Raw genomic sequence first — 25544 nt, forward strand, 5'->3', positions numbered from 1 at the left:
TGAAAGCGGCTCCGGTGCCTAGTGGGTTCTAAGAAAAACATTACGGTTATTTGAAGCTTGAATCATTGGGTTTTTTATTTTTTAAAAAGGCCATGAACACATCGGTTTCAGGTACATTCCTTCAGCTGGTTTGGAGAAGACGAAAGTTAACGGACACACACATGTACACGAGGTCACACAGGCAGACTGCCGAAAATGGCGACTAGGCTTGTCGTAAGAGGCGACAAACGGGATCTGGTGGTCAGGCTCGCCGACTTGGTTGATGCATGTCATCGTATCTCATTTGTGAAGTTCGATGCTCATGTCAATCACTTGATTGTCTGGTCCAGACTCGATTATTTAAATCACTAATTCAACATAATTCAACCTGACGAATTTGTATAGTCCATATCAAACAGTGCGTCACACAGCAGTAAACACATACGACAATTTACACCATGAAAACCCGTAAAAAGGATATTTGTACGGAAGATGGCCATATCTTGGGTAACGCCAAGCAAAAGCCTGGCTGGACAATACTTAACAAGCAGGATCCGAATACGGGGAGCACTACAGACAGGGTTACCTGTCATTCTGCATTCTTGTAATTCACGGAATCGGTGTAATACCATCTTCCCGAGGCAAGGGAGTAATTGACTTTAAAAGTCCAGTTACCACCCTTGCCGAACTAAGCTGGAATTTCCAAGCTCGATTGTAGCGCCACCAGTTGCTATTACGAGTTATGTCCCTTCAATGTGCCCCATACAGACCAATCAGATTCCATCTCTCATATCACTTGCATTTGCTTCCAAGAAAATAATCAATAATCTGGAGATCTATCAATAAAGAAGATCTTTATTGTAATAAAACAGGTCTGACCTCGCAAAGTGCATCATATCACTTGAGCATTTGAACATTTGAAACATTTTGGAAAATATCTGCCGACGCCTATCTGACGTACACATGCTCTGGAAATCTTGCAATCGAACGAATTCGGCATGGCAGTAGCCCTGTCGTTGAACCGGCTGTCGATATCGTTACGGAATTTTTATTGGACTATGTATAGAATCGTTAGTCCAGCCAAACTATAACTCCATGATATATTCCAGTCCAGTTCGGCAAGGGTGGAAACTGAACTTTTTAACTATCTCGTAATTATTATCGTAAGTATTCGTAATCCTCTCATGTTGAAAATAAGCGCACAGCCGTCCATAAAATTTTACAATTCTTTTCAATTTCAGGGCACAGACCTTGAAACATTCCGTAAAGAAAAGCACAAGATGAATCTAGAATATATTCTCAGCGCCCCACAATAAAGGGAAAGCTAGGAAACGGACTCTGTTCGTGCGTCATCCGGATAATGTCCATTCCACATTTTTACGCCCTCATAGCGTAGACTGGGTCGCCTACTCGGACACTCCCGCCCTGGTCGAGCGCCGAGCTGATCCCGAGAATGGGGGACTTCCCGAACCGTGGAACACATCGGATCCTGCAACACAGAACGTTATTACGTTTTTTTTTGTTTTATATCACAATCTTATATTAGTCTTGATAATGGAGGATGGACAATGCAAATCAGTTTGTGAGAGAAACATTAACATCGCACGTCGTCAGGGTGTCATGATGGATAATAAGCCAGTTAAAGAGCCAGACTTCCTGACCTCCATTGTAGTCGACTGTACGACAACCTCCAGGAACTGAGGCTGTTCCTGTACACAGCCTGACTTCCTGATGTCCACTGTAGTCGACTGTACGACAACCTCCAGGAACTGAGGCTGTTCCTGTACACAGCCTGACCTCCTAATGTCCACTGTGTCGACTGTACGACAACCTCTAGGAACTGAGGCTGTTCCTGTACACAGCCTGACTTCCTGATGTCCACTGTAGTCGACTGTACGACAACCTCTAGGTACTGAGGCTGTTCCTGTACACAGCCTGACTTCCTGATGTCCACTGTAGTCGACTGTACGACAACCTCTAGGAACTGAGACTGTTCCTGTACACAGCCTGACTTCCTGATGTCCACTGTAGTCGACTGTACGACAACCTCCAGGAACTGAGGCTGTTCCTGTACACAGCCTGACCTCCTAATGTCCACTGTAGACGACTGTACGACAACCTCTAGGAACTGAGGCTGTTCCTGTACACAGCCTGACTTCCTGATGTCCACTGTAGTCGACTGTACGACAACCTCTAGGAACCGAGGCTGTCCCTGTACATAGCCTAACTTCCTGATGTCCACTGTAGTCGACTGTACGACAACCTCTAGTAACTGAGGCTGTCCCTGTACACAGCCTGACCTCCTGATGTCCACTGTAGTCGACTGTACGACAACCTCTAGGTACTGAGGCTGTCCCTGTACACAGCCTGACCTGATGTCCACTGTAGTCGACTGTACGACAACCTCTAGTAACTGAGACTGTCCCTGTACACAGCCTGACCTCCTGATGTCCACTGTAGACGACTGTACGACAACCTCTAGGAACTGAGGCTGTCCCTGTACACGGCCTGACCTCCTGATGTCCACTGTAGACGACTGTACGACAACCTCTAGTAACTGAGGCTGTCCCTGTACACAGCCTGACCTCCTGATGTCCACTGTAGACGACTGTACGACAACCTCTAGGAACTGAGGCTGTCCCTGTACACGGCCTGACCTCCTGATGTCCACTGTAGACGACTGTACGACAACCTCTAGTAACTGAGGCTGTCCCTATACACAGCCTGACCTCCTGATGTCCACTGTAGACGACTGTACGACAACCTCTAGGTACTGAGGCTGTCCCAAACATAGCCTAACTTCCTGATGTCCACTGTAGTCGACTGTACGACAACCTCTAGGAACTGAGGCTGTCCCTATACATAGCCTAACTTCCTGATGTCCACTGTAGTCGACTGTACGGCAACCTCCAGGAACTGAGGCTGTCCCTGTACACAGCCTGACCTTCTGATGTCCACTGTAGACGACTGCACGACAACCTCTAGGTACTGAGGCTGTCCCTATACATAGCCTAACTTCCTGATGTCCACTGTAGTCGACTGTACGACAACCTCTAGGAATTGAGGCTGTCCCTGTACACAGCCTGACCTCCTGATGTCAACTGTAGTCGACTGTACGACAACCTCTAGGAACTGAGGCTGTCCCTGTACACAGCCTGACCTCCTGACCTCCATTGTAGTCGACTGTACGACAACCTCTAGTAACTGAGGCTGTCCCTGTACACAGCCTGACCTCCTGACCTCCATTGTAGTCGACTGTACGACAACCTCTAGGAACTGAGACTGTCCCTGTACACAGCCTGACCTCCTGACCTCCATTGTAGTCGACTGTACGACAACCTCTAGGAACTGAGCCCAAGGAATCCCAATGTGTGTACTGTGTGTACTGGGTGTACTGTGTGTACTGTGGAACATGAAGACTATTGGCCACTATTCAAACCGACTGCAGCCATGTGTGATTTTCGTCATATTTTTCTGTTGTTTTCTGAACTTGAACAGCATAGTTTCATATTCGTTGGTGTCTGAAGGCAAGGCTCTGCTTAATGGGAACGTGTTCAAGGGGGACGTTAAGTCTCCGTTCGGACGATGGTTGAAGTTGCCACATGGTAAAGAAAGAAGTGAAGTCTCCACACGTTCGATGGTTGCAGTTGGCACATGGTAAAGAAAGAAGTGAAGTCTCCACACGTTCAAAGGTTACAGTTGGCACATGGTAAAGAAAGAAGTGAAGTCTCCACACGTTCGATGGTTACAGTTGGCACACGTCTCCGCGCCGCCAGTTGTTGGACAGGAAATAGTCACCATGGAGCCATGTCGGAAACTGTATCATTATATGCAGTCATCGGGTGCTTTCAAACGGTATCTGAAGCTATCACGATATGACCAAACTTGCTGGTACGATCTCCCGTCAATGGCGTGTTCATGTGCAGGTCCAGCCGTTTCATGACAGCTGTAGGGTCAATTGTTCACTTTGTGATAAAAGCACGATACTTGGCACAGTTGTAGATAATGACATATTTTCATATATGGGGCCACCAAAACAAATTCAATATGGTTGCCAAATCCAACATGGCCGCCATGGAGGAATGAAATTCTAATATATCTCATGACCCACAACCTAAATATATAAGGAAAAATTTGAAAAGTATTTACCCAACATTACATCTGTAAAGTAAACAATTTTATCACAATAGACTATCTGTGTTGATTTAGGTAATCTAAAGTGTGAAACAAATATAAAAATATGTATTTCTTACTTTTTCGTATACTTTATTTTTAATCTGATGGAAATGATATCATCTATTAACAGTGGTGAAAACTTACGTCCTCAGAAAGTCCAGTGGCTTGTTTTCCTTAATCCGTTGGCCGGTTTTGAAATCAATGTTAACTTTTATACATCTGAAACATGTCAATAGTGAGATGCATGGTAAATCCTTGTAATAGATAGGGTCGCACAACACTAAAACCATCACTTAGATCATTTTACTCATAATTTAATACCAGAAAACACAGAACTAGGTATAGTGAGTGAGTGGGTGAGTTGGTTTCACGCCGCTTTTAACAGTATTCAAGTTATATCACGGCGTGTCAGCTTAATGTGGGAGGAAAGCCCGAAGTGATGCAGGTCTCAGACGTTTACCTCTTCGGTGAAACCCGCGAGCACGGGTATGGTGCTGACTAACCTAGAAAAATAATCGGGGCGAACCGGGATTCGAACCCACAATCATAGGTTTCTGGCGTGGCCAAGGGACGCAAGTCTGCACATGGAATCGCGGTGCCTTAGACGACTGGGCCACCCGTGCCCCCAGAACTAGGTATACTTCGTTTAAGGTTATCATAGCCTCACAATGTGACCAGCAACTTGAGTGAGTGAGTGGTTTCAGCCCTGCTTTAAACAGTATTTTAGTTACAACTCGCTGAAGTAACCAGATGGTATCGGTAAGAGTGGAACCGTTATACTCCAAATGTGGTTACCCAGGCAACAATCGCTTCGTCTAGGAGGCATACAAAATGGTACCATTCCAAATAGGTTTCAACCGGATATATCGTTGGTTAATACTGTTTTAAACCGAAAAAAAACGGAAAAAATGATTTTCGATGACAAACATAATCTCACCCTTGTCTGTTGAAATCAAATGTATTAATATTTGTCATTAACAGTTATCCTCTGGGTTTTGAACCTTTATCGACCTGTGTTAATATATTTCTTTTTAAAAAAACACTCGGGGGTAATTATCTTACCACAATCCTATACTACATTCTACATTCTATTCTACAATCCCCATGTTTCCTGTAACCTGAACAGCCGCCAGGAGCGCCCATAATCAGTTGTCCAAATCCCACATTCGTTCCGGGGTTTTATCCTCTCCGTCATCGTACCTGTGATCTTGGGTTTCACGGGGGCACGGGTGACCCAGTCGTTTAAGGCGCCGCGATTCGCTGTGCAGAGTTGCGTCCCTTTGGCACGCCCGAAACCTATGATTGTGGGTTCGAATCCCGGTTCGCCCCGATTATGTTTCTAGGTTTGTGAGCACCATACCCGTGCTCGTAGGTTTCACCGAGGTAGTAAACGTCTGAGACCTGCATAACTTAGGCTTTCTTCCGACATTAAGCAGACACGCGGCTTTAAAATCATGTTCGTTGAACAGGCTGAGTTTGTTTTAGGTTCGCCCACTTATACACACCTCGGGGTACAATACAATGTCCGGAGCACGGCGTTGTCCCCGATCTTTACCGACTGCCACTCGTCCTGAAACACGACATGGCGCATTCGTCACCACTCGCCTCTTTCCGTAACATGCAAGAAGGTTCGTCCCCTTATCGATGAATGTAATGTGGGAAAATACGACAAACCAATCAGAATGCGCGTATGACTCGTAAAGAATCCCTCAGAAATCATTCGTCACCACTAGCCCCTTTCCGTAACCTGCAAGATGGTCGGCTTGTCACGGAATAACACGAGTTAGTCACGAATGCTCAGAAATATGTTTTGATTTAACACATGTCCTGCATCTAAAAATATACCCTAGATACAGTAAAAAAAATCCAATCATACTGTAAAAATGTAGTAAGTCCAGATGTGTTTTAAATAGCAGCTGGAATATATATGACATGAGGGACATATATGTGAATCATTAGGCAACGAGTTGACAATTCTTTTAATTATGCCCGTTTGCGCTCAGACGGAACCCAGTCGCAAAAATGGGGCACGAGTCGCTGTTCAGCTTGTCCCGGAATAACACGAGTTGGTCACAATAGACATGGCGGTTAAATCACACAGCACACTGAAGCATGTCTGTATTAAAGGTATCCAGCTCGTTCTTAGAAGTCATCCGGTCTCTAATAAATGTATTCAACTCTTTCTAAGATGTCCGCCGGTCAGAATTAAAAGTATTCAACTCATTCTAAAATGTCTACCGGTCTACATTAAAAGTATTCACATCGTTCAAAAATGTCCGCCAGTCTACATTAAAAGTATTCACATCGTTCAAAAATGTCCGCCGGTCTACATTAAAAGTATTCAACTCATTCAAAAATGTCCGCCACTAAAAGTATTCAACTCTTTCTAGGGTAGGACGTTTTCAACCTATATGACTTCCTGTGACTGTCAAGAAGAAGAAGGGGTTCTTTCTGTCGCCCTTGCTGAGCGAACGTCAGTCGTCAAATGCGACGCAATACAGAGTTGCGTTTCTCAACATGCCAGGATCCTATATTTGTGGTTTCCATGTGTTCACCCACTACAAAATCCAGGGATAGATACGACACACTGAGATACTGAGCTTACCTCGTCGTATGGTCGGCTTCCCTTGACCACGATGGTCGGTCTGAAGCTCTGGAGGGAGAGAGGCTCCTGCAGCTGCTCGTTGACCGCCGCCTGGGACGTCTCCGACATCAACAGGTAGGCACAGAAGTCGCTGTACGCGGCCTGACAACATGGAACTCGAGTGTTACAGGGCAGTCTGACAGACAATCAACCACTGATCTGACATCACCTTGTCGTGTGTCATTAGCCACTAAAGTGTTATCCAACACCCACCTGACATCACCCACTTACCTGTTATCCGCCATCTAACATCACCCAGTTACCTGGTATCCGCCATCTAACATCACCCAGTCACCTGTTATCCCCACCTGTAATCACCCAGTCACCTGTTATCCCCACCTGACATCACCCAGTCACCTGTTATCCCCACCTGTAATCACCCAGTCACCTGTTATCCCCATCTGACATCACCCAGTCACCTGTTATCCACCACCAACCTGACATCACCCAGTCACCTGTTATCCGCCACCTGACATCACCCAGTCACCTGTTATCCCCACCTGTAATCACCCAGTCACCTGTTATCCCCACCTGACAACACCCAGTCACCTGTTATCCCCACCTGTAATCACCCAGTCACCTGTTATCCCCACCTGGCATCACCCAGTCACCTGTTATCCCCACCTGTAATCACCCAGTCACCTGTTATCCCCACCTGACATCACCCGGTCACCTGTTATCCCCACCTGTAATCACCCGGTCACCTGTTATCCCCACCTGGCATCACCCAGTCACCTGTTATCCACCACCCACCTGACATCACCCAGTCACCTGTTATCCACCACCTGACATCACCCAGTCACCTGTTATCCCCACCTGTAATCACCCAGTCACCTGTTATCCCCACCTGGCATCACCCAGTCACCTGTTATCCACCACCAACCTGACATCACCCAGTCACCTGTTATCCGCCACCTGACATCACCCAGTCACCTGTTATCCCCACCTGACATCACCCAGTCACCTGTTATCCCCACCTGTAATCACCCAGTCACCTGTTATCCCCACCTGTAATCACCCAGTCACCTGTTATCCCCACCTGTAATCACCCAGTCACCTGTTATACCCACCTGACATCACCCAGTCACCTGTTTTTCACCGCCCACCTGACATTACCCAGTCACCTGTTATCCATCGCCCACCTGACATCACCCAGTAACCTGTTATTCACCACCCACCTGGTCGCCAGCAATAGCCGGACTCCCCCAGGCCTTCTTCTCCTGTGTGATGTCCCTCTTCTGTAGCCCGGGGGCTGAGTGGAGCAGCCTGACCCCCTCCCGCCCCAGGTACTTGCTGAACCAGCTGGCTGGTTCCTCCCCACAGTCCAGACCCTCGAGCTGGGTCTTGCCGCTGCTGAAAGAATAGGGTGGGTTACACAAGGGATATATACAGACAAATAACACCAAGGGTGGCCGCATAGAGATGCGTGTCCTAACTGGTCTGGGGTTCGAATCCGAGGTTTGACGATATTGTCGTCATTTCACCCATGAAAAAGTCTACCTTCTGCGCCCTGTTGGGTTTGCCTCCCATACCCAGCTCAAAGGCGGATCCAGCAATTTTAGCAATCCAATAAGGGTCCAAAATATCAAAATCATCTCTCAGATAATTTTAATCATCATACATTTGTTTTTCATAAAGGGGGATGGGGCTACTCACTGATAAACCTCTCGTGTAATATTGTAGGAATAACACTGAAATATAATACACAATACTAACACAACATTAGTGAGTTGGGTTTAACACCGCTTTTAACAGTATTACAGTTATGTCTAGGCGTGTCAGCTTAATGTGGGCAGAAAGCCCGAAGTGATGCAGGTCTCAGACGTTTACCTCTTCGGTTAAACCCAAGAGCACGGGTATGGTGCTGACAAATCTAGAAACATAATCGTGGCGACCCGGGATTCGAACCAACAATCATAGGTTTCTGGCGTGCCCAAGGGACGCAACTCTGCACAGCGAATCGCGGCGCCTTAGACGACTGGGCCACCCGTGCCCCCCAATACAACATTATCAGCATTATCTCCTGCACTCTACCCTCAAAATCCAACACAAGCTCTCCGAGAAGCGTAACGACCATAAAGTACATTGATTTCTGACAGAAAGAAACAAATATATTCCATACAAAATATTATTGGGAAAGATTCTGTTCTTCATTGAAGAATACAAAAATGTATAACTGTGAGAATATAATTCTAAAACCAACCTGAGAATAACTGTCAATCATCCCCATACCACACAAGACCAAGGAGCGTCCATTCCAATTTGGAATGAACGTTGGATTGCTTTGGAAAGATCGCCCATTCCAACCTTTCCAAAGCTTGGAAGGATCGATCTTTACGGAAAATCCAAAATTAGATTGGCAACATTTCCAAACATATTTCCAACACAGGAAATGTTTGGAATTGTTTGGAAGTATGTTTAAAAGGAACAAGTTAAAATATGTTTTATTAGTAATTTGAACAATAAAAAGACTATGAATTATCTATTGAGTTTAAACTATATATAATAAATAAAAAACTTATCTCAAACATTCACTACTTGTCTGTCTAGCGAGGAGCTTTTACAGTCGCATTCTCCCTAAGGTGAAAGAGAGACCCGCACTTGACTCGACAAGACAATAATAGATTAAGTTTTCGGCTGGATGGCGGCTGCCATTTAATTACAAAACAGACAGTCGTCTAGACGGCTCACATGTAAGTGCGCCGACATGTGCCTAAGATCATAAAATGGACAATCTTTGGTAACATCTAATTTATTGTTGTCTCACGCCAGAGCTTTGAATAATTCTGTTCACACAACAATTGGAATTCAGGAAGTTATCAATAATTGTTTAACTTAACATAAGATAAGATAAGTTGTTCACAATATAATATTATCATGTCAGGACGTGCTACAGTCAAAACCATATATTTTAAAATCAATTTAATGACAGACTATGATTTCCAAGTCCCGATTATCAAATCAATGAGTTATCAGTTTCACCACATGTGCACAGACAGCCTATACTTATATATATATTCTCCAGTTAAAGTCCTATCCTCTTATCAAAAAATAATCTGTGAGAGTGATCATCATTAACGAAACGAATACAGAACAAATGAAGAATCAGATGCATACATTTATTGCCATGCTTCATTCATCACGAAGCAGATTTACATACATTTTCGAATAGCACTTAAACTTTTACCATTGTCCATATTGACATAATAATATATACATATATACAAAACAGGATATGCATTGAATAAATATTTACCATAATATGGATTTCCGAATATATAAACGACTTCAACGTTGATATTTCAGACAAAAACAAAGTCTCCTGTCTTTTAACGTTCAGGGGGAAAGGGTTTGCTTTCACAAATGAACATTTGTTTTCACCAATTGACAATCAAATCAAGCCCAAAACACGAAAAATACATATATATGGTTAGCGACCGTCATTATACAGCGAGGGGGGAAATTCGTCTGCTCTAACTGCCTTCACAAAAACATTCAAGCCCTTAATTACCGCGGCAGCTGGGCATTGCCTCAAAGTCGGGCCGGGCCGGGCCAAGACGGGCCAAAGTGTTATTGGCTAATTACTTCATTATCGGCGATCATACCTACATATTATTGATGCAACATACACACATGACATTACTGAACAATCACCAACCAAAAACGTGCAACATAATTAGGTATTTCGGAGTAAATCGCTTGAAAACCAGACAGTGGAGCTGTGTGTAAGCGTCGCTGATCTAGGTAACATGTAAAAGAGCAATCGTTAAGCGAAATAAGATTTGAAACGTATCAAATACTTCTAGCTTTCGCGATACAAATTTCCATCTGTCGGCATAGCGTTTATATTTATAGGATAGTACTATATATCTATGTAAATACCATTTATTAATGTCACTGCTGATCGTGTATAAAGCAGACACGTTGGTTAAAGTAGACCTCTTCTCCCCATACTCTCAACAGTCTCACAAGTGTTCGGTCCGACTTGGCCAGGGCTGTCAAAATCAACTTAAAACACACAGATTTATCATCAAATGTATTTACATCTATAGATCAGTGTTATATCTACCTATATACCACTTTATAATGCCATAGTGTACCGCATTTAAAGAAAACCGAACCGTTAAAGTCAAACACTTTTACTGTATTTTCATAAGAAAATCTCTGTTAGAAGTGTTGGGTCCGACTTGGCCCGAGCTATCAAAATCAACTTAAACCTCACAGATGTAACATGAAATGGGTTCACATCTATCGATTAGTATTTTATCTACCTATATACCACTTTATAATGTCACAGTACATCGTATTTAAAGAAAACAAGGTGCTCAAAGTGAAGCCCTTTCCCATCTACATTCTCAACATAGTCTCTATCAAAAGTGTTTGGCTTGTGGTGGGTCCGACTTGGCCCGGGCTGTCAAAATCAACTTTAAACACACAGATGTATCATCAATGTAGAGGGAAAAGGGCACGCTTTCTTTACATACCGCGATCTGAGACACTATAAAGTGGTATATAGGTAGATATTATATTATTTTCTCTTGGAACATCTATAAGATGTACAGCTACATGTATTTACCAAAAGAAAGAATCTAGGTTTTTACTTCATTAAATAAACATTCACTCATTGAACATCTCCAACAGTTTTGTCCATGTTGAGATCCACTGAAATGGTTAGTTCACTTGTTACATTTATATAGAACAGAACGATATTTGTGATTAAATATGATTGTGGATACATTTACCTTGGCTATATTTTAAAATTCAACAATGGCTTGCGTGTGGTTTGTTTGGAAGCATAAAATCAAGTATTGTTTGTAAAAACCATTTGTGTGTGTTAATATATAAGTTTTTTAAAGGAAGAGGTGTTTGAATAAATAATTATTTGTGTGTTCACAAACCCCTATCATGTAATTATATTTTCCTGAATAACATGTTGTTTGCATGTAAAATAAATGTCCCTGTTTACCTATGTAGAGAGTCAATTAGCGAAATAAATCTGAGTAACAGACTGTGTATTATAGATCCATAGAAATACGATTGCATAGACGATCAATTCAGAATACAACAGGTGTAAGGTGTAGCTAATTGAATTGTATCTCGATGACTATTTGAAATGTATTTCGCAGGTAATAATCAATAAACATTGTGACAGAAAAACAAGTGAAGGATTGAGTTGAATTTTATTTTTGCGAAAAAGGTCCGTGGTTTCTGTGGGTGAAACTAAGTTTGACAATGTTGCAAATGATCACTTTCTTTGACTTCATTACAGATTCCTCAACCTGTATCGAGGAGAATTGTTTACAGTTAAGTAAAATTCTAATTAAGATTTCTTAAAGCTGTCACGGTGGCAAATTCAAACTTCGATATCATGGTACACAGTTCTATTGTAAAGTCATATTGGGAGTTCGAGATGGCGCTATGTATTTTTATCTCGAATTTGAAATAAGGGGTTAAATTTATATGCTCTTTTGTTTAACGCCACACTCAGCAATATGCCAGCTATATGACGGAGGTCGTGCAAATAATCAAGTCTGGACCTGACAATGCAGTGATTGACATCACGAGCATCAATCCACACAATTGGGATAAGATGACATGCATCCAATCAACCAAGTCAGCGAGCCTGACAACCGACCCGATCCCGTAAGTCGCCTCTAACGACAACCGCAGTCACCTTTTAATACAAGCATTGGTTGCTGAAGATCTGTTCTAACCCTGATCTTCACAGGTCCAAATCTATATGTATTTTTATGGTGAGGCGGTCGTGATCGGAGAATAGGTTCGAGAGTTCGGTACACACATTCTTGGTCAATATCTCTCATGTTGTGGATGATAGGGATTTTGTCATGTTTTGAGGAAATGTCATCACTGTCATGCTTTTGATGGTACACAAAACGTAAGCTTTACCTCGAACATGCTAGTTCCGGTCACAAAATATATGCTTTACCTTTTACTGATTTTTGTATTAATAACATTACAAGGTTTCTCAAGGTTACAGACTCCAAGGATTCATTAAATTGCATTTTGGTTTAAACATATTTTGTTCATTGAAATGAGTTGGGATTGGTGAACAAGCTTTACAGCTTATGTTAACACCGCTCCCATACAACATAATTACATATTGAAATGAAGGATGTGACGTCATCGATATAGACATTATTTAAATAATATGTTTGTACATATTACATCAAATACAAATACAAAGTGAACATAAATAGAAAGTTACAGCTTGTGTGTGTCTAACAAGTCGTTTGTAACAAAAGTAATAGTCAATCATGAGGTTATTGTCCGGTTAATTTAATTATTAATTTTAAAAAGTGCATTTTAAGCACCTAAAATTGACAACTAACACCCTGATCGCAAAACTCTTAACGGTTTTTACTAAAAATAGAAACGAAAACTTTTGCTGAACCCGAGATTTGAATGACTGACAAATACGTACTTTCTTGTGTTCTCATACATAAAACAGCAGTGTAAACATGATATAACATGGCTTAATGTGGAATGTGTCTAGATTGAAACTGTCCATATTATTCCAAATTGTATGCATACACATGTGTCATGTCTTTATTTGGTTTTGTGTCTCTACCCGCTAACATATGTGGCAAGATACACCTTCCAGGATAGTGAACGATGTGGACACTGACGTAAATTTCTACAACATGTCCAAACATTCCCAAACAGACAGAATCATATGCTTTCTGAAAGTCAATCCAGCACATCGTTGGTGTCGTTGTTGTCGTTGTCGTTTTTGTCGTCTACGTCATCATTATCCTTCAAGAATAGTGGACGGAATGGACACTGGAATATTTCGAATATGGTTTAAACATATTTTTATTTCAAAAGAAATCTGGATCGGTAAACAAGCAAAACTTGCTTATGTAAATACCTCTCCAGGTAATATCAGATTATATGTAAGGTAGTGCTAAACATAAACATAAACAAATGAAATATATGAAGCCAATAAAAGTGGTGTCTGTGAAATAAGATATAGCAGTTTTCCATTACTACATGCATAAAATTAAGCTACTCGAATCTTTTGCTTTTGACATTGAAATCGTGAACTGATTTAGGAATAGTCATGTTTGTAGAACTGCTAACTGAACTATTGCCATGTAATATCGTTTTTAAATCATACCCATGTGTGTAGAAGTACATAGTGTTTCTGATATTATGGTATTTTTGACAGGTATAGAAAAAGTGAATTGCGTCTTCAAAGTGATACCCACAAGTGCAGTCTGATATGTCTGATACATGTCGTCTAAACTTATCAGCGTTTAAGTCACTGCAGTGCATTTTAATTAATATAAACACTATTTTAAGGGTCAGGAAACGGGATTTTTCTTGTCATGAATGGCGAGTATAACAACTTGGGAAGCTAGCTTGACATTTCGTTAGTACGGTCCTCATACTGTCTTTGCCTTGTTTCTCCTGAATCTCCTTAGTTTCAAAAGAAACAGATAAATCGGTCATACAATGGTTTCATTGGATTTATCAAAAAGGACTATATCAGGTTTGCTCGCTTCGATACGTCTGACTCTGTACGTTGGCGTATTCCAAAGAATTTTATATGTAATTATCATTTCCCACGACGCCCTCTGCATATTCTGGGTCGTACCATTGATGGTCTCGGAGTCAAAACCACACATTACGGTAACAAGAGGATCGAACCATGCCAAAGATACTGTGTTTGTGTCAAGCTGGACATCAACTTTGACACAAAATCACACATTGACGTTTTCGAGTGGCAAGTGACCGGTTCTGGGTCGATTTGAGATGGCACTTCGCTTGATTGACACTCATTTCTGTACCGTCCAGCATCATAAACAAAATAAACATTAACATTGATATTCAGTACTGCATCAATAGGTCGTTTAGGAAAATCCATTGAATGACTTGTTTTCAGTCTAGACATGCTTCACAAGAGGATCTTCAGATAAATAAATATGTGCAATAGTGCACGATTAAATTCAATCATGAAAGACCTCCTTGTTAATTACACCATAGACGTTAAAATATGGTGATCATCCTCGTCATAAACAACTATCATCATCATTATCATTATAATGTTTATGTTCCCGTCACATTACATCGTATTTAAAGAAATCAAGGTATAGATATAATCACATTTGATGATACATCTGTGAGTTTAAAGTTGATTTTGACAGCCCGGGCCAAGTCGGACCCAACACAAGCCAAACACTTCAGATAGAGAGTATGTTGAGAATGTAGATGGGAAAGGGCTTCACTTTGAGCACCTTGTTTTCTTTAAATACAGCGAACGGAGACACTTTAAAGTGGTATATAGGTAGATATTATACTCGTTTATAGATGTGAATACATTTGAATATACATCTGTGAGGTTTAAGTTGATTTTGACAGCCCGGGCCAAGTTGGACCCAGCACTTCTAACAGAGATTTTCTTAAGAAAATACAGTAAAAGTGTTTGACTTTAATTGAATCCAATTGCAAGCGGGGACAAGATTTACTTCCCTTACCTAAACATGATCGTTGCTCAGAAATGTTCAAATCCATCTTCAGTAAATCATGAAATTAATGCGAGCATGACATTTATGCGAAAAATGCGATCATCAGTCCCTCTGATTATCTTAATATGTTTCATTTCATCATGATAAAAAAGTTAGTCACTTATAAGGTTACCACGTTGAAAGTGGAAACGATCGTTAACAAAAACAACAAAATGTATTCTCTCATCACTCAGCCTAACAGTGATATAACTGCAAATAAAACAATCAAGTGCGCTAAAGTATTACACATGGTGGGTGGAGGACCAGGGGCACTTTGAGTTTGACAGGTGTCATCAACTGGTCAAGCAACATCACGGTTTGTATATTCACGTTGATTGGACAGTCAAGACCGGCGCCAACTAATCATGACGGCGTCTTCAGAACAGAACAGAACTTTATTTCTCCCAGGTTTAGGCTTACGTGGATAACGGAAAATTTTGTTTTAGCGATAGCACATTTTTAATTCAATCTAATATACTTTCCTTGATTGATTATATGACTGCGGTCGTAGATCCGGATGTATCTAAATATGCTCAGTAAATACACAGGATTTATTGTTATACTATTAGGATTAATAGATACAATTGAGTATTTATACCCTTGATCGTGAGTGAGTGAGTATGGTTTTACGCCGCTTTTAGCAATATTCCAGCAATATCACGGCGGGGGACCACAGAAATGGGCTTCACACATTGTACCCATGTCGGGAATCGAACCCGGGTCTTCGGCGTGACGAGCGAACGCTTTAACCACTAGGCTACCCGACCGCCCCCCCCCCCCCCCCCCCCCCCCCTCTTGATCATAAAGTAAGTCAGAGTAATCACGAAACTCCAAACAGGACACTACAATCTAAATAACCACCTAAAAAAATTAAGAAACACACTACAGGTAACTGCCCACACTGCAAACAACCAGAAACCCCAGAACACGCACTCATCCACTGCACACACTACCTAACGCACCGAACCCCTTTACAAACCACCCTCAATCTAAACAAGGCTCTCACTCTAGAAGCAATACTAAACCCACAAAATAAACTAGAAAACTTCAAGGCCTTAGGCGTATTCTTAATAAAAACGGAACTAATAAAACGCATCTAAAAACACAATAACCTACCAAATCAAAATCACATAAACAAACAAACATCCACCATACCCAGCTCCCTTAGTTCTCCTCCCCAACCCCATCGGCATCTATTCCAAATCTCAAAATTCCCAAATTCTATATAAGCAATCCCTAAACCCCCCTCTTGGGTTGCACAGACCACTTTCGCCACTTTCGGAAACACATTAAATGGCCTGGCCGGGCCCGTGTGCGAAATACGCATCAGTCGGAAAGCGCACGTTAAATCTCCAAAGTAAGTAAGTAAGTTAGTCACTACTTTTATTTTCACATGTTCGATTTGTATGATTTGGGTTATGATTAAATTGACAAAATAAGAAATCATTCCGTGTATATGTGTATTATATATTGTACCCAAATACGTAATTAAATTGTGTATAAATAAGGACACTAGGTTAATTACTGTAATAGATTATTTGATAAATGTATTCACCTTTAGTTGCGTAATATGTCACAGAGGTAAAGCTAATTCATAACAACTAATTGTCCAATTTATTTGGCTTCTATCTTTTATATGAAACAAATGCTATACTATTGGGTGATAAACTTCATTGGCAATAGACGTAGCATATAATTGTCCGCATGAACAGTCTACTCTGTTCCAGATATGTTTATTCATTTTGTCAGCATTTAAATCGTTGCATTCCTGGCTCAATGATTCATTTGACGAAATCTTGTTCCCTGTTTTGAATTACCGTCAGATAGTTCCAGACCAATTATAAAATTTCCAGTCCTATGTGTTGCGCATAAATCCGAGATAATTCGAAGTTTATATTCTTGTACGAACACTTATCAAAATTCATTTATACCTAGTACTATTATGTACATATGTATATTAGTTCAAATTATAATAATGAGGCCCTCTATTCTCGAAACGGCCTTTGTACTACGACAACCGTAAGTCGGTATGGGAAAACAAAATATTTGTTTAATTGTTCAAAGTTCATAGTCAATGTCATATGATTATAGACAAGGAAGATAAGAAATTAAATATAAAGAGTAGCCACTTCAAATGACAGAAATTCTTTTGGTTAAATTTGCTCATGATTTGGTCTTTTCGTGGTAAATAGTGCCAAAATACTCTTAATTATTTACTTTCATGTCATTACTAATCTCACATAAGGTCAAAAGTTGTACAACGTTTAAGAGATATGATTATGACATGTTGTATCCAAACGTATCCAAACATATCCAAACATATCCAAACAAATCCAAACAAATCCAAGCTTGGAAATATGACCTTGACAAATTTTGGAATGGTCATATTTCCATTTGGAATGGTGGTATTTCCAAGTTTTGGATTGTTTGGAATGGATGATATTTTGTCCAGTGCCATTCGCTCTTCTTTGGTAAGGGGGCGGTCGGGTAGTGGTTAAAGCGTTCGCTCGTCACGCCGAAGACCCGGGTTCGATTTCCGACATGGGTACAATGTGTGAAGCCCATTTCTGGTGTACCCTGCTTAAAACCTTACTCACTCACTCTATGGTACGGCTGAGAAGTGTTAAGCCTTCCCTTGTCAATAAGGGATTCCTGCAACGTCATCACATTATTTTGGTTGTGTCTTATTTTCCTTGAATACATGCTGCTCGAGTCATTTCTATGTAAATCCCGGGCCTTTGGTGTTATTTTGAAGAACCTCTCACAGCAGTATGTATCTAAAGTATATTTTTGACTGGTTAAATTTCACGATTTTTCTCACACGAAAATTTCCATCACATATGTTCTCTATACAGTCCCAGGTGGTGTTCCGACCCTGCCTAATGTACCGGGCCCCACGTGGTGTACCGACCCCGCCTAACGTACCTCACCCCCACGTGGTGTACCGACCCTGCCTAACGTACAGGGCCCCACGTGGTGTACCGACCCTGCACTAGTCTGTCTCATAGACCCGAGAGAGAAAAAAATTAAATCTAGAATGATTTCGAAAGTTTAGATTGCCTCAGCCCTCTGAAATTAAGGATTCATCTGTGCTTCATTTGGATTTCATTCTTTTTATTTTGTAGATACATATTTTTTAAAAAGATAACTTTATTTCTGGGACTAAATGTCAGTCTGACCCTGCAAGACAAGCCTGACGTACCGGACCCCACGCGGTGTCCCGACCCTGCACGACAAGCCTAACATAACGAGAGCCCGACATACCTGCTGACAACGTTCACAACTTTGCTTCTTAAAACGACGGGGGACGCCGGCAACGTGAGAGTCGGCATGTCCGGAGCGTCGAGGATCAACTGTCCATGGCTACACTTGGTTCTGACCAGGGCCAGAGTAGGCATCTGATTGGAGGACAGCATGTTGTAGCTGCCGTCACTGACCACCCAGTGTCTGAAATGAGACGCAGTGTCCACTGAAACACAGGTACACCAACCTACCACTGCTTAGACTAACATCTAGTCTCTGAAATGAACATATCGTACAGAAAAAAACAGTTGTTCAGTTATCTTAATAAAAATATGATAAAAGGGAGCCAAGTAAATCTCTTAGATACTGCAGTAATCTAGACTTGCCAAACATTATAGACTTGCATGGGCTGTATTTGATATATATTTGTATCAGGGTCTGTAAGACAGACTAACCACTGCTGTGACGCTGATATGCCACTGGTGTTCATCTCTGTCAGTAGTATGGACTTACACATCTTCCCAACGCAAGGGAGTTACCAGACTATAAGTTTCCACCCTTGCCGAAATAGGCTGGAATTCCCGAGTTACATTTTGGCGGGACTAACGAGTCTATGTATAGTCCAATCAAAATCGCGTAACGAACTAGACATCCGGTTCATAAACAACATGGATTTCAACCTCCAGATTTCGATCCACTGAAGGATTTGCAAAGTATGTGTATCGCCAACTGTGTGTCGACAGATATTTCCCAAATCTTTTCATGTTTTTAATCAAGGTGTTCAGGTGATTTGATGCACTTCGCGGGGTAAGACCCGTTTTATTACTTAATGATGAGATCGTCTTGACTGGGCGCCGCTATTATATTTGAAGCAAATGCAAGTGATATGCGAGATGGAATCTGATCGGTCAATATGAGGGACATAGAAGGGACATAACTCGTAATAGCCACTGGTGGCACGACGCTCGAAGCCTGGAAATTCCAGTTTAGTTCGGCAAGGGTGGAAACTGGACTTTTACAGCCAGTTAACGCCCTTGCCTCGGGAAGATGGTAATTACACTTACACAGCACATGGAAACAGATCCAGTAGGAGAACAGTACTTTTTTCACCTACGCCATGCACACATACAAAATACCAGGCACAGCTCCCTTGTGGTATATTTCCCCTGCCAATTCAGACCGGTCGCTACACAGATCCAAATACTCCTATTGTTTATAGTGCATGATTATTTGTCCGTTCAGGATTCTTGCACTAATATATAGCGACGTTCATGCACGGGTGTATGGCTGCTTGTACTAGTCCGGACTGATGCTGATTTTATAGTGTTAGCCCACTGAGATACCATGCCGCAGCTTGACATACCCCACTCAGACACCAGTTTTTGTTTATACCCTAAATGCCGAGCCCCAGACAGGGTAACAACAAGTACCATGTTTTAACGTCTTTTGGAATGACACGGACGAGGATCGAACCCCGACATTCCGTTCTCCGGGCAGACGCTCCATCACCTGACCACACAGGTGGTCCCTGTTTGGGATGAAGAAAACATGGCCATAAGCTGCCTTTTTAATAATGATCAACGCCATAGCATTATTAATTTCATCAATGGAATGTGCAGCAATCTTAATAACTGTACAAATTTAAGAACATATGCGTTTTTGTTATGAAATATGTGTCATGTGTTTATCATCTAAATTTGTAATTTAAAAAATTATACATTTCTGTAATATCGTGTCTTATTACATTATAATTCAAACTATGTTCATACCTTAAATGGTTTGTCAAGGTAATATAGGACATACTTCTTCGCCTGCCTTTAAACACGGACATGGCTGATTAACACTGGCAGGAAAGTGATTTAGATAGATTGATAGATTGGTTTGTTGTTTAACGCCGCACTCAGCAATATTCCAGCTATATGACGGCGGTCTGTAAATAATTGAGTCTGGACCAAGCAATCCAGTGATTGATATCATGAGTATCGATCAACCCAATTGGGATCGATGACATGCATCAACCAAGTCAGCGAGCCTGACCACCCGATCCCTTTAGTCGCCTTTTACGACAAGCATAGTCACCTTTTACGGCAAGCATGGGTTGCTGAAGACCTATTCTGTGAGTGAGGTGGGACCATGTGGTTTCCTGGAAATGTAAGACCAGATTGGATCATTCCTGAACACCTAAAGGCTTCCGTTATACGTCAGTACATTTTGTTGTAAGTATCGAACCATTCCAAAACATGTTGGGGTCATCGCGAGTCTGTCAATATGCGTCATATCAAAGGCATTACGGAGGAATTTTACGAACGCTTCATCAAATAAATCCAACACTGAAAGGTGTATGCCTTTTCCTTTATTCTTTTACATATTACAATGTCCAATATCAGCTTACTCTTTCAGTAGTAAAGCCTGCTTATAGCAGGGGGATCCCGCCTCGTTCTGGTTCTACAGCGCCTATGGAGAATGTAATTTGATACCAGGTTGAAACACCACTGATCAACAAGAAAGTGGTGTCATTAGAAATATCTTATTTACTTAGAAGTTAAAATAAAAGAAGCCCTTACTTTTTCACATATGAATTCATCATAGGTTCACCTCCAATTACAAGTAATTATCATGATATAATGATACAGCCTGGCTCCAGTAAACGGTCCAAAAGTAATATGTTCACACTTCCGGTTGTACAGTTTTTCCCTGTAGTTCAACTTCAATATCAGGATCTTTTTATCTCAAGCCATATAAGGCATTATTCTACATTTTGTATTGGTTGTTGGTGAATTTGGAAAAGAGTCAATCACAGAAAAAGGTGGCGCTTTAGTATAGTGTAGCAATCTGGTTGGTTAAAGAGCATCACCCTTTCTGAAACATTTCATTCAGAAATAGCTGGTTCTGGAATTCACTTTGTGTCAACAGTTTACACTTTATCGCTGATATCTGTGATCGTTGTGAAAGATCTGTCACCCGAGGTCAAATATATCGTCTTTGTTTTGTGTAAATATAATGATATCATCTATTCAAATGGACAGTTCTTCATTAGGGGTAAACGATGTGACTGGAGGGTCACATACTTCTTGTCCAGGATCTTTCTATCTCACAAGTGCTAAAAACAAACTGTCATTACTACAGTCTTGTGGGAAAACTAAGTAAACAATTTATTAAATTGTATTGGCACTTGTATCCTGTGCAAATGAAGAAAAACATTCAGAAGCCTCTAGTTGATGTGTTTAGGTCACGTGACCAAACCAAGACGCCGGATTTGTGGAAATGGAAAACTGTCGTCTGCTCCAAATTGCCATACATTTTTAGACTTTTATTGCAAGGTAATACCAGGGGAGATACTTCTTTTTATTGTTTCTTGATTGGATTAAGAAAGTGATATATTTTTAAACATACAGATATGAAATAATCATCTATATATACAGTTTGCATTGTACTCCTCGTCTTCCAAATGTGGCATAATATCTATACATGTGCAGATACAGAAAGTATAGTTTCACGACATTAGACATTAGACTATGAATGGAATGATTTTAACACATATTTTGATGGAGACTACTTAAATATTCCTAATGAAGAGTACCAACCATTGTCCAGCGATAGTGGAGAGGAATTTTGATAACAATAATGGAAATTTTGCCCTGGTGGAGGTTCGTGCATGGTTGGACTATCTTGTTGACACAACTAAATATATTACATGTATTCTTTTAACAGATACACATGTCAATGGAATTTTCTGACTTAAATTAAATATGGGGCTCAACACTATCATGATTTTTTAATCATGATATGGCAAACTCATCAACATGATAATGATCCTCAGTTAATAACCTATATTTCCCCTTTAATCACAGAATTCATGCCTGTTGAAATTAATGGAACTGTAACATAATAACATCTTTGTAAATGCATGAAAACAATATCTGTGATGTTGACAGTTTGTAAAAGTTGTATCATATTGTTGTTAATACATAGTATCCTTGTGTATTTTTGAGCATAATTAACAAATGTAACATAAACATTATGATTTTCCTGACAATCAGTCACTTACATAACAGTTTGATTCTATCTGTGATAATAACATTTAAAAGATACTGAAGTATATTGTTTTGTGTTATTCTTTGACGAATGTACTAACACAAATATTACTGCAGACATAGCAGGACACCATGTTTGTGTGTTACTCTCTGCCTTCCTGGGGCGGTTGAACTAGATGTCATCGAAGAGAGTGCTTATCTCTCTTAGGGGCCAGTTTTAGATATCACATTTCGCATTCTCAAAGCGAGGCCATTAATACGCTGGAAAATGAAGAAAATGGGGAATACCCTGCTGAAAGTATAGACTGTATGGGGCGAACACAATAAGTGTACAGCAAACATACACGCTTACATCACTCAGAGAAAAGCCAGGTCTTCTTTTCAAACATATACATTTTCAAGACCATTTTTTTTTTTTATGGTCTCTGTATAAAAGGTCTGGGGAAAATAAAATATGTAATTAAGACCGACCAATCTGATTATTTAATTGAAAATGGCATTTTACTGAAAATGGACCCGTGACGATCCGGAGTAGAATAGGTCTTCAGCAATCCATTCTCGTAAAAGGCGATTCTGCTATTCGTAAGAGGCGAGTAAAAGGATCGGGTGGTCAGGTTCGCTGACTTGGCCGATGCATGTCAATTGCATCCCAACTGCGTAGATCGATGCTCATGGTGTCAGGCACTGGATTGTCTGGTCGAGAATCAGTTATTTGCAGACCGCCATCATATAGCTGGAATATTGCTGAGTGCGGCGTTAAACAACACACAAACAAACAAATAAAAATTGATTAGAACCAAAATCTCAACTATCTTCCACAATCGTTTTGCCTCATCTATAACGCTGTCCTCACCTGTCTATAACGCCGTTTTCAACTTGGAGACCTAGATTCGTACAATTTCCGCTCTCGACGTTGAAACCCCCGCACGACTTGATCGGGTAGCATGTTAAACTCGCCACCTCTCCCACCAACTCATATTCTCTCTTTCTGGAGCCCACGATCGCTGACAATATGTACTTAATCACGACACCTGCAGCTAACGTAAAGAACACAGCGACTGGTTCGATATCCGCGCCCGCCATGTTGGGAGTTGGGTCTATTTGATTGGCGTGGCCCGCATGCTGCAGTCGTGTAACTTCGCCCTTGGAAGTCGGTTAGTAGGTTACCCATGCCACAGCCCATGTGGCTGTGTAGAATTATTGTTTGTAGTGATTTATGAAATCATAACAGAGATATGTAAAGGATACATCGGACCTGTGACATCAGAACACATTTGATGTGTGTTGCTATGCAATGTGATCCGTTGCTATGAAGTCTAGAGTCACATTGGTATTAAAATGAAATTTAAAATCGTGTAACTGCATCATTAACGATCACACGTGAACTGCCTGTCACGTTTCTAAATAAAATCGTGAGTGAGTGAGTGAGTTTGGTTTTACGCCGCTTTTAGCAATATTCCAGCAATATCACGGCGGGGGACACCAGAAATGGGCTTCACACATTGTACCCATGTCGGGATTCGAACCCGGATCTTCAGCGTGACGAGCGAACGCTTTAACCACTAGGCTACCCGACCGCCCCCTAAATAAAATCGATGATCATTAGTCATGTTAATTGAAATCGTAGTTCATAACAATTCTCAAATGGTCTCAAATCAAAATCGTAAAAATAAAACCCTCCGATCAATGCTTTTCAGGATCCCAACATGCCCTAGATAGAGGCGGCATGACAGAAGTATATTGCGACATACAACAGCCGTTCTCGAACTCATTCCTTCTAATCATAGCAAATATACAGATGTTGTTTGTTTGTTGTTTAACGCCGCACTCAGGAATGTTCCAGCTGTACGACGGCGGTCGGTATAATCTAGTCTGGACCAGACAATCCAGTGATTGACATCATGAGCATCGAACCTGACCACCCGATCCCGTTTGTCGCCTCTTACGACAAGCATAGTCGCCTTTTACGGCAAGAATGGGTTGCAGATGTAGGGCAATCCCTGTTTATTTCTGATTCCTTAAAAAATAATTATTTTGAAAGCCTTAACATCACAGAAATATTTAGTCTACATTTTTTCAAATAATGAACCAGGTAACTTAGAAATAATCTTCTATCATGTATACAACTTAAAATAAATCTGAAGTACTTACTATAGATAACCCAAGATCATACCGTAATATTTTATATTGATACTTTGTGTTGTTATCCTGACTTCTTATGTATCTGTTTATATAGTTTATAAAATATTAACACTGTTTCTACATCTTCAATCTTGTATCTTGCATCATGTATCATTCACATGTCCTCTTACTGTTTTAGCGGTGTGGGGGTAGCCTGGTTGGTTGATGCATGACATCGTATCCCAACTACTACTACTAGTAGTAGTACAACAACTACTACTACTACTGCTACTACTGGGGGCGGTGGGGTAGCCTAATGGCTAAAGCATTCCCTCGTCATGTTGAAGACACGGGTTCGATTCTCGACATGGGTACAGTGTGTGAAACCTATTTCTGGTGTCCCCCGCCGTGATATTGCTGGAATATTGCTAAAAGCGGCGTAAAACCATACTCACTCACTCCAACTGTCTTGGCCACAGCAAAGTACTTGATTCCCCTGAATAGTACATAGAGTCAGTTAGTGAGTTATGTTTTCACGTCTCTATTAATGGGACTTCAAGAATGGGTCTTCCGCAACCCATGCTTGCCGTAAAGGGCGAATATGCTTGCGGGATCAGGCTCAGGCTCACTGACTTGGTTCATGCATGTCATCGGATTGTCAATCACTGGATTGTCTGGTCCAGACTGGATTATTTACAGACCGCCGTCATGTAGCTGGAATATTGCTGAGTGCGGTCTCAAACAACAAACAAACCAAACCAAAGCTCATGTACAGGGTTGAGCAAAGGAAAGTATACACTTAGAAATTTGAATTGGTAT

The 25544-nt window shown here is 41.1% G+C and overlaps 1 protein-coding gene across 2 annotated transcripts; it reads right to left on the reverse strand.

The window, feature by feature from the left end:
- Window positions 1–49: 49 nt before the first annotated feature.
- LOC124152833 (mitochondrial amidoxime-reducing component 1-like) lies at window positions 50–23720 on the reverse strand. 2 transcript variants are annotated; one of them, XM_046525883.2, is made up of 7 exons: window positions 23458–23720; window positions 18592–18774; window positions 7978–8149; window positions 6761–6901; window positions 5661–5725; window positions 4300–4374; window positions 50–1468 (listed from the first exon to the last, which is right to left on the reverse strand). In XM_046525883.2, the coding sequence occupies exons 1-7, from the start codon at window positions 23685–23687 to the stop codon at window positions 1357–1359; spliced, it is 978 nt and encodes a 325-aa protein (XP_046381839.1). In that variant the 5' UTR covers window positions 23688–23720; the 3' UTR covers window positions 50–1356. The 2 variants fall into 2 exon arrangements, with proteins under 2 accessions (XP_046381839.1, XP_046381838.1); XM_046525882.2 differs by having other exon boundaries at window positions 7978–8152.
- Window positions 23721–25544: the final 1824 nt, after the last annotated feature.

This window comes from Haliotis rufescens, unplaced genomic scaffold, assembly GCF_023055435.1.
Source record: "Haliotis rufescens isolate VD_foot unplaced genomic scaffold, xgHalRufe1.0.p SCAF_3, whole genome shotgun sequence".
Taxonomy (NCBI): domain Eukaryota; kingdom Metazoa; phylum Mollusca; class Gastropoda; order Lepetellida; family Haliotidae; genus Haliotis; species Haliotis rufescens.